The sequence below is a fragment of the Telmatherina bonti genome (genome assembly GCF_933228915.1).
Source record: "Telmatherina bonti genome assembly, chromosome: 19".
In the NCBI taxonomy this organism is placed as follows: Eukaryota; Metazoa; Chordata; class Actinopteri; order Atheriniformes; family Telmatherinidae; genus Telmatherina; species Telmatherina bonti.
The window spans coordinates 7,009,126-7,018,764 of record NC_136617.1 but is presented as its reverse complement, the minus strand read 5'-3'; the positions used below and the strand labels follow the sequence as shown (position 1 = coordinate 7,018,764).

Sequence of the window (9,639 nt, the reverse complement as noted above, 5' to 3'; positions counted from 1 at the left end):
GCAACAATAAAAGCATCTAAACTTGTGCGTTGAGTCGTCTTGTTGCCACGCCAACGTGAACAGAACCATGAAGACGACTCTTCAGACCCCACAGCTGTGAAGCATCCAGGATGTTTTATAGGTTTATTCATGGCTCAGGAACTTTGTTTGCAACAAGTTTTACACGTTTAAAGTCCGACCGCAGCTCCAGGAGCTCAGCTGGAAACCAGAAGCGGCTGAAACCCGGAGTCCAGCAGCAGACCGGCGGCGGCGAGCTGCTATTTCCCTGCAGACGGGACAGTTTCTCCATCTGGGTATTTATCTCACTACACACAGAGAGATAAGCTTCCATGTCGCCCGTCTGATGTGTGTTTTCAGTACGCGGATCAATGGGGTACGTCCGATTTCACGCATGGCTGCAGCTTCACTGCCAATTTAATTTGGCTTGTTGCTCCCAGCTACGGTTCCATTAACAGGAAATCAATGGCGCCGGACGGCGTCGACAGGCCGCTGTTGGTCTGTTTCCATGCAAACTGCCAGCTTACCTCCCCTCACACTGAGGCGGCGTTTAACACGTTCAACTCCAGCTGACGCCGTCTGAACGCACACAGAGCCGGAAGCAGTTTGCTTTGAATGAATGTTATCAGTTTATTACCAAAATAACAGTTTGTTCCTGCTAAAGACCAGGAGGATAAAACATGCAGACGAGTCGTTCTGAAAACTCAATGGAAGAGAAAATTCTGCTGCTCTTACAACTCATTACAAAAAAAAAAAGTGAAATGCCATTTTCATACAGAATACATCACAAAAATAAAACCAAATCTGACAGTTTAACACTGAAAAGGACCCACCGCATCATTTCTGCACCCAAACCTCAAACTGACAGAAATGTTCTCATGTGACGTCGCAGCGAGGGATTTCCCGCCTCACGCTGGTTAAACTGAGTCTCTAAGTAGAGGAAAAGGCGTGAGGAAGTTTGTTTGCAGTAAATCATGACGTAGTAATGTGCTGAAACACAAAAACAACCCTTGCATTCATCAGCAGACCTGGAACTTTCTTAAAATACTGAAGTTTTTATTTTTTATTAGCAAAAGTTTGTTTAGCAGAGTAAAAAAAAAAAAAAAAAAAACAAAGGATCAGCAACTGTTGTTCAGAGAAAACTCTCGACTGGGAACCAGTTAAAGAAAAACAGCATTTCATTTCTCTCGGGACGCAACAACAACAAACAACAAAAACAAACGGTGCTCTCCTGAAAACAGCTGCAAAAACAAGCTTCTTACACGGTTCAGCATCACGTTGGCGGAGAACAGGCATCTCGTCTCGACAACCAGGCTGGGCGGGAGGAGGAAGAGGAGGGGCTGGCGCCACTTAGCGACCCCCAGACTTACGCCCGGCCCAGGACCGGGACCGAGAACGCGACTGAGAGCGTGATCTCGACACAGACCTGGACCTGGAGTGCGAGGGCGAATGCATGCGCCTCACTTCCTCCTCGGTGTAATGGGACGCCGTCGGCGGGTTGATGTTCTCGTGCAGAGAAGGCGACCTGGATCTCTCTCTGGACTCTCTCCGAGGCCGCTGCTTGTATCTGGAGACACAAACAAACACGTTCAAACAGGTTCAGCACTTTTAAAGCTCAGAGGTTTCTCTCACACAGTCGTTTGTCCCCTCAGAGACACCGTAGGGAAAATGCAGACACAAGCACATTTTCCTACTGACTTCTTCACGGATTAAAACCCTTTTCTTTTTTTTAAATTGTTGGTTCAACATTTTGGCTCAGAACAGATTATTTTACATTTACATGCTTGAGATCAGGAGGGAAACTAAATCTGTTTGTTTTTTTGTGTGTTTATATGAAAGGAATCGATCGTGTTTCACGTAAACCACATGAATAAATCCAATCAAATCAAAAATGGTATCAGGCACAACGCAGGACAACTAACACGGATGTCTAACACAGGGGTGTCAAACTGCAGTCCTGGAAGGCCGGTATCCTGCAGGTTTTTGTTGTCTCTGTGCTCCAACACACACCTGACCAACACTCAAACAGGTTGACAAGAAGCTGCTGGATCCATTGATTTGAATCAGCTGTGTTGGTGGCGGGAAACAACAAAAACCTGCCAGATTCCGGCCCTCGAGGACTGGATTCTGACACCCCTGGTCTAACAGCTGTGCTGAGGAGGTTACCTGTCTTCCTCGCGGCTCCTGCTTCTTCCTCTTGGATACATCCGTCCGCGAGGCCTGGCAAGACAAATGAAAAGGTCATTTTCTCCTTTAAAAGAGAAAAAAAAAGAAAAAAAGATCCCAGTGGGATCTGGTGGGAAAAGACGGGAAAACAGCAAGAATACAATTTAAAATCCAGACGTTTCAAGAAATATGGTCACCTGTACTGTAGGAAATACTTTTTTTTTTTTTTTTAAACCTAGAACGTACTTAATTTTCAGATAAATGTGTAAACATTATTTGGCGGTTATATTTTCTTAAACTGTTTACTTTTATTTATTATTATTATTTTATTTTTATGTAGGCTTGTCTGTACATATGTATATATTTTGGATGCATATATGTAAATATGCAGATACATATGTATGTATATATCTGCAACAAAATGTTGCCCTTGTGAAAATAAATATGATAAATAAATAAATAAAAGATCCCAGTAAGACGTCGTCGTCTGAGCCGATGAGGAAGAAACTCACTCCCGAGGACTCTCCGAGCGTCGGCGGCGGCGATCGTAAGACGGGCTGCGGGATCTGTATCTGTCGTAGCTGCGGCTCCGCGAGCGTCTGCGTCTGTCCCGATCGTAGTCATCGTACCGAGAGGATCGGCCCGGAGAACGCCTCTCCTTTGCTTTCATCTGATTGGGTGCTGATGAAGAGCAAACATGGACATCAAACAACAAAGAAACAGGCTTTAAATGGCGTTTATTACCAAAATTGGCCCTCAAGCCCTGAAATCCTGCAAGCGTTCGGAGTTTCCCTGCTCCAACACACCTGACTCAGACTTAACTAGCAGATCTGCGCAGAGCAGTGCATTGGTCTGAGTCAGGTGCGTTGCAGCTGGAAAACTCCCAACACCTGCAGGACTGCCGCGCTCGAGGACTGAAGAATAAAAACTTACTCTTTCTGTCTCCCTGCGCGAACTGGATCTCAATCTGCCGGCCACAAACCCACTTCCTATCCAAGCTGTGAAGAGCATCCTCTGCATCGCGCACATCCTCAAATATGCTGCGTGGTTAAGGGTTGTTTGCGTTTTTGGTAAGGCCACACACACATTGAAAAGCAGTTTCTCACACACACACACACAGCACAAGCAATGCGACTGCTCTTTGCGGAGGATGATGCGGGGCGCTCAGCGTGAGCCTGGCTACTAAACATCTGAGAAACAATGCAAACACACGCTGAGGTGATTTCTGTTCAGGTAAAAGATGAAGCAAACGGTTGAAACTACTCCCCCGCAGGGATCAGGACAAGTTTAAAATGTTAAACATTAATACGAATTAAACTGTTTTGACTAGAATTAAAATGTCATCAAGCTGATTTTGGTGTCATGTCAGATTCATGGACTTGTTTTGGGAGGATACAAAATAATTCGGACTTGTTTACCTTTGCCCATGCTTGACTTTGAACTTCATCTTGATCTTTACACTCTTTAATCGACTCCCAGAGAGACTTCCTGCTTGCCTTTTCCTCTTAAACCTCTTTTCTTTTCCCCATTCTTTGCCGCCATTTCCAAGCTTTGTCTGGGCTCCCTTTTCCTCTTCATGCTTTACTTTCTCTTTTCAACCTTTTCCCTCCCTCTGATCCTGCAGGTCTTTACAGCTACTCTACACGGGTCTTTGTAACTCTGTGTGGCCGGTTCCACAACTGGACGCTTTTACATTTTCTGAAGCAATAACAGAGAAATATGGATGTTAGATATTCAATCAAGTTAAGAAAATAAGAGAGAAAACCAAACAAAAAGCACATCTTCTCCTGAAAGGAAGTGACTTGTTAGCAGAACATTGGAAACTCATTGGGAAAGGATATTGAATGTATGCAAATCCTCTTGGTTGACGTGTATAGAAGTCAAGTGGGATGTAGACATCCACTACCGGCCCATAGCGGCCAAACTCACGCCGCAAATCCTCAGGCCTGAACACCGTAAATACAAGTGTGACTCCACGGACCATCATAGATGACTGTTGCTACATCATGTAAGGCAAAGGGGCAGTTCAACCCAAAACAGACAACATAACCTCTTACCTGGAGTGGAATCTGCTAAAAATAACCCACCCTGGCTGTGTCTTTAAATAGGCGAACTGAGCTGCAGAGTGTGAGCAGCTATTCTGGCTGCTGAGGCGTGAAAAATAAAGGTCATAAAAATACTCATTTTTATGTTGCCGCCTGTTAATTCAGCAGCAGAAGCACGCTGGAAATAATGTGTGTCAACATTAGAGACCGAGATTCAGGTCTTGTTTCAAGTTATAAGATGATTTTGGAATTTCATCTTTGGACAACAGTGAAAAACACAAAGAGGAAAGTTCTCACACTTTGCCACGTTTTAGGCGAACTGCCCCTTTAAAAAGACACTTTTTGTCAACACTGATCAGAGTAATCACATCATGCAGACTGGTTAGGAAATGATGACATTTTCACAATACTTTGTTGTCAAATGCTACAAGAAAATCATTTAAGCAAAGATAAAAGCAGATTAACCCCAACATCTACATCAACAACATTATTGAGATGTGAAAATTACATTTCTTTAAAGTGTTTATTTAGCAGGACAAAAGCAGTGCAAGATAACGAAAAGCAATTTTTATTATATATATATATATATATATATATATATATATATATATATAAATAAATGAATAAATAAATAAAGGGTTGTGATATGCTTTTGTCCTGAGAACTGCGATTTTCACAATTCTCCTATATTGCTAATTTTTGTAGATTAAAAACCAAATGTATAAAATAAAATTTCTGCTCGTCGTTTTCTTCATTTCAGTGAGAAAAAAAAACAACCCTGTAGCCAGACCATAATTCTGCTGCTATAATGCTCAAGAAGACAATAAGATCAATTTTTAAAAAAAAAAAACAAAAACAAAAAAAAAAAAAACCACAACAATAAAAATGACAAAAAATTTAATCGTGCATTCATTATATTTATTTGGGGGGGAAAAACGATTTTTTTTTTTTTAAACAAAAAATTGTCAAGAAAAAAAAATCCTTATTTAATTTCCCACCCCTAATGAGAATAATTATATATATACACACACACACACACACACACACATATATATATATATATATATATATATATATTTATTCAACCTAACAACGTCGGAGGAAGTTGGTAGGGAAAAACAGACACCATAATAATATTGCAGATTTTCTGCTCCATTTGGTTTTTTATCAATGATTTCATGCATGATAGTTTGCTAAATATTTACCTAATGTAATGGCATAAGTTTGTTTTTGTTTTATTAAATAAAACAAAGAGAAAAGTTTCCCACAACACGTGACACTAAACATTCAGGCTTAAACACGTTTATTATCTTTTCTTCAGAACAAACCATTCACTGAAACGTAAGGTGAGTTAGTTAAGCACCATTTAGTCGAGAAAAAAACAGATTTAACACATTTTAGGTCAATTTATGCTTAAATAGAGATTTAACAATTTATTTTCATTTCTGCTCAAAACCACAAAGATATTCAGGTAACTGCGTTAGCTTTTTAGCCATGTTAGCCGAGTTACTAATGTCAAAGAGCAACGAATTCAACAGAAATTATTTAGAAAAATGAATGCAAATTTTTAAAGTCTATAAAAAATAAACTGTAAATACAGTTTTGCTTTATTCCGTGGGAATAAACTCGGAGATAACTATTCAACACGCGGTTCCAACAGGCTAATGTTAGCTGCTAAGCTAACTCAAATAGCTGCCGCCAACATGACAAACAATCTAAGGATTTGAAAAGAATAAATAAAACACTCACCTGGACTCATCGGAGATGTTCCTGACAAACAAAGACGTGTTTGGAGGCCTCATGTATCTGGCCATGCAGTTACACACAAAAGGCAAAAAGAATGAAAAGATGTCGGAGCAGCCGAGGGAAAATATGCTGCGCATGCGCACTCACAAGGCGCCGTTTCCTTCTTGTGGTCAAGTAAAGAACCAGAAACTCCACAGCGCCCCCTGCAGTTTGAACACATTTTAATATCTGATCATTTCAGTAACGAAACGCGTGTTTATCCTAGTTTATTTATTTTATTTTAACATGATTTCTCATACAGCTACATCCAAATAGTCTATAATTTTATACGTTTGTTAAATGGTGCGGTGATAATCATCTCATATTAAATAGCAGCAAAACAAAAGAGATGATTGTTGACTTCAGGAGGAAGAAGAATAAACAAAGCACTGTTTCCATCCTGGGAGAGGAGGTGGAGGTGGTGGAGGAATACAAGTACCTTGGAGTTCAGCTGGACAACAAACTGGACTGGAAATGCAACACTGACTACATCTACAAGAAAGGTCAGAGCAGACTGTACTTCTTAAGGAAGCTGAGATGGTTTAACGTCTGCACCAAGATGTTGCATATCTTCTATAAGTCTGTTGTGGAGAGTGCAGTCAGCTTTGCAGCATCTGCTGGGGTAGTAGCATCAGAACCAGAGACTTGAAGAGAATCAACAAACTGATCCAGAAAGCTGCTTCTGTGCTTGGAGTAACTCTGGAGCCGCTGGAGCTGATTGTCCAAAGAAGAATGCTGCACAAGCTGATGAAGATGATGGAGGATTCTTCACACCCTCTCCACAACACAGTGATGAATCAACAAAGTGTGTTCAGTGAGAGGCTTCTTCAGGTCCCATGTAAGACTGAAAGATACAGAAGATCATTCCTGCCAGCAGCCAGCAGCCTCCGGAACAAGACCTCCTCTAGTTAATTATCTGCTACGATATTGAATTTCCCTTTGAGATTAATAAAGTATCTTTCATTTAATTTAGTTTCATTTAATGTTTTAAAGGGTGACAGATCCAGGAGCTTCCAGGAGCTTAACAGGCTCGTTTGCTTCTGCTGATGAAGGACACAGAACCAGCTGTGGAAGTCTGAGGAAAAAAGCAGGAAGCACAAACACGGATGGCATTAAATGAAACAGCTCCCCTAATTGTCCAAAATAAAAATTCTCACCTCAATCAGTTCATCCCCTTGAATTTCTTTGACAGAAGTGAACTTTTCAGTCTCAAAAATCAGCTTCCCATTGTGTTCTTTGACAATGCACTGGCCCAGAATAACAATGGCAGAATAATTATCAAGCACAGACTGTTAATATAAGCACAAATTAAACATTTTTATGTGCAGATATATTCCTATATTATCTTGTTGTTCTCTTCTCTGTGCCATCCATTTATATTTCACAACTTCAAACTAACTAAACCATGTTTAGCAGTGGTTGTGAAGAGTTTGAGGCTTTTGATTTACCTTTATCTTCCTGCCATCTGCAGCAGGAATTTCTGACTCCTTTCCAATCGTTAAGGAGTTTCCTCTAGTGAAGACTGGAGTCTTCATTGTGTAGGTGAAGTCTTTGCCGTTTTGTTTGATCTCTATCACCGGCTTGACATCCAGACGCATTTTGGCAACCATCTCAGGTACACCTGATAATGTGCATTTAAACATTTCTAGATATACATTCATGATGTTTACATACACAAAATGCATTTCCTTACCCACAGCTTTGAGAAACTCATCGAGGTTTTCCTCAGAATAAACTTTCCAGGTGCCGTTGAAGTCCATCCTGCGGGTTGTGGTGTCTGCTGAGATGCTGGTCGCTTGTCGTCACAGTCGCTCCACACTGCTGGTTGGCATGTTGGGGATTTCAAACTCCCTGTTATTTGTGACTGGAGTTTCCAGTGAGAGCTTTCCGGTTGTCCTCATTCACAAGCTGTGGTGTAACATCTCCAAAGACCGTTCAGTGTTTAACATATCATCATACAACCTCAATCATTAAAAAAAGTTTGAGATGCTGTTAAATGTAAATAAAAAAAGGATGCAAGATGACCAGAGGTTCATCAAGCTGAGACAAAATGGGCCTAAAAACTGTGGAACACTTTCAGCAAAATGTCCCTCAGACTTTTGAAGGTCCCATCATCTACAGTGCAGAAAATAATCAGAAGATTCGGAGAATTAGAAGTTCCAAGAAGGTGTCTCAACTTCCTCCTGTGCTCACTCTCATGGGAAGTGTCATAGAGGTGGTTCATTCGTATAAATACCTTGGTATCCGGCTTGATAAGGCTTTTACTTTTAAGCCCCACGTAGAAAATCTTGTGAAGAAACTAAAACTCAGATTGTCTTCTTTCTTTCGAAACAAATATTGTTTTTGTTAGTCGCAGCTACATTTTTATCTGTTTTAGATGATGGTGATCTGCTGTGAAGGACGGCTTCAGCTCAAAATCAACACAGTTTACCATGCATCTCTGAGGTTTATTATAGATTATAAAAGCATGACCCATCATTGTGAATTGTATTCTAGAGGAGGATGGCCTTCGTTGTCCATCAGGAGAACGGGGCATTGGTATATTCTTATTTATAAGGCTTGGGCTGTTGCCATCCTATATCTGGGATTTAATCACACAGAGATGTGTTGATTCTTATTTTTTGAGATCGAACGATCATTTGATGCTTTCTGTTCCATTTTCCCGCACAGAACTGGGAAAAAGGGTCTTTGTCTACTCCGTTCCGTCTACGTGGAACTCTTTGCGAGAGACTGGAAATTGTTGCAACTTATTTCTTTGAACGGTTTTAAGTCCAGTGTGAGAGACTTTGAGATGTCCTCCTTTAGTTGTAATTGCTTTTAATTATTTGTTCTGTTTAAGTGGTAACATGTCAACTGCCTGTAACTCTTGCAGCCTCTTGGCCAGGACTCCCTGGAGAAAGAGGTTCTTAACCTCTATGGGACTTTCCTGGTGATATAAAGGTTAAATAAAATAAAATAAAATAAAATGGACAAGGAAAGGTCAAAATGGGTCTAAAAACTGTGGAAAACTTTCAGCAAAGTGTTTTTCAGACATCGAAGATACCGACATTGATAGACTATCAGAAGATTTTCAGAATTAGAAGGAATCTCTGTATGCTCAGGAAAAGGCAAAGGTCAGAACAGGATGCTGGTGATATTGGAGCCCTCAAGCAACACTATTAAAAAGAGACGTGATTTTCTTCTGCAGTGTTTCTCGATCCTGGTCTTCCAGTTTCACTGCCCTGCATGTTTTTCAAGCTTCTGTACTTTAGTACATCTGGCTGAAATGAGTGGCTCATTAACAGGTTTGCAAAGAACTGAAGAGGCCCATTAATCTGAATCAGGAGTGTTGGCGGAGGAAAACATCTGCAGTACACAGGGTGGTGGTGATGGAAACCAGTGCATGGACGCAGGAAGTTCCAGAAACCAGTGTGAACCCAGAGGGAGCATCCAGCTTGTTATCAGCCTGCATCTCTGATGGGATGGGGTTGCATTAGTGGGAAGCTCCATCAACTGTCTTGTGCATACAGGGATTCCTTCCAAATCTCTGAACATTTTCTTCTTTGTACCAATTACATTTCCAGCTTTTTGCTGCTCCTGTTCCAACTTTTTAGCTCATGTTTCCATGAAATGATAAAAAAAAAAAGTTTAGCATCCGATATATTTG

The 9,639-nt window shown here is 40.9% G+C and overlaps 2 protein-coding genes across 3 annotated transcripts; both read right to left on the bottom strand.

The window, feature by feature from the left end:
• Positions 1-654: 654 nt before the first annotated feature.
• Positions 655-6,067, bottom strand: srsf10b (serine and arginine rich splicing factor 10b). Of its 2 annotated transcripts, XM_079258345.1 has the most exons (6): positions 5,958-6,067; positions 4,005-4,109; positions 3,097-3,203; positions 2,676-2,844; positions 2,164-2,217; positions 655-1,564 (listed from the first exon to the last, which is right to left on the bottom strand). In XM_079258345.1, the coding sequence occupies exons 1-6, from the start codon at positions 6,020-6,022 to the stop codon at positions 1,348-1,350; spliced, it is 717 nt and encodes a 238-aa protein (XP_079114471.1). In that variant the 5' UTR covers positions 6,023-6,067; the 3' UTR covers positions 655-1,347. The 2 variants fall into 2 exon arrangements, with proteins under 2 accessions (XP_079114471.1, XP_079114470.1); XM_079258344.1 differs by lacking the exons at positions 4,005-4,109; positions 5,958-6,067 and adding an exon at positions 3,560-3,799.
• Positions 6,068-7,014: 947 nt separating this feature from the next.
• On the bottom strand, positions 7,015-7,753 carry fabp10b (fatty acid binding protein 10b, liver basic; the record flags this gene model as incomplete). The annotated part of the gene is made up of 4 exons (XM_079259256.1): positions 7,015-7,068; positions 7,151-7,240; positions 7,442-7,614; positions 7,687-7,753. 4 exons carry the CDS (start codon positions 7,751-7,753, stop codon positions 7,015-7,017), a joined length of 384 nt encoding a protein of 127 aa, XP_079115382.1.
• Between the last annotated feature and the right edge of the window lie 1,886 nt (positions 7,754-9,639).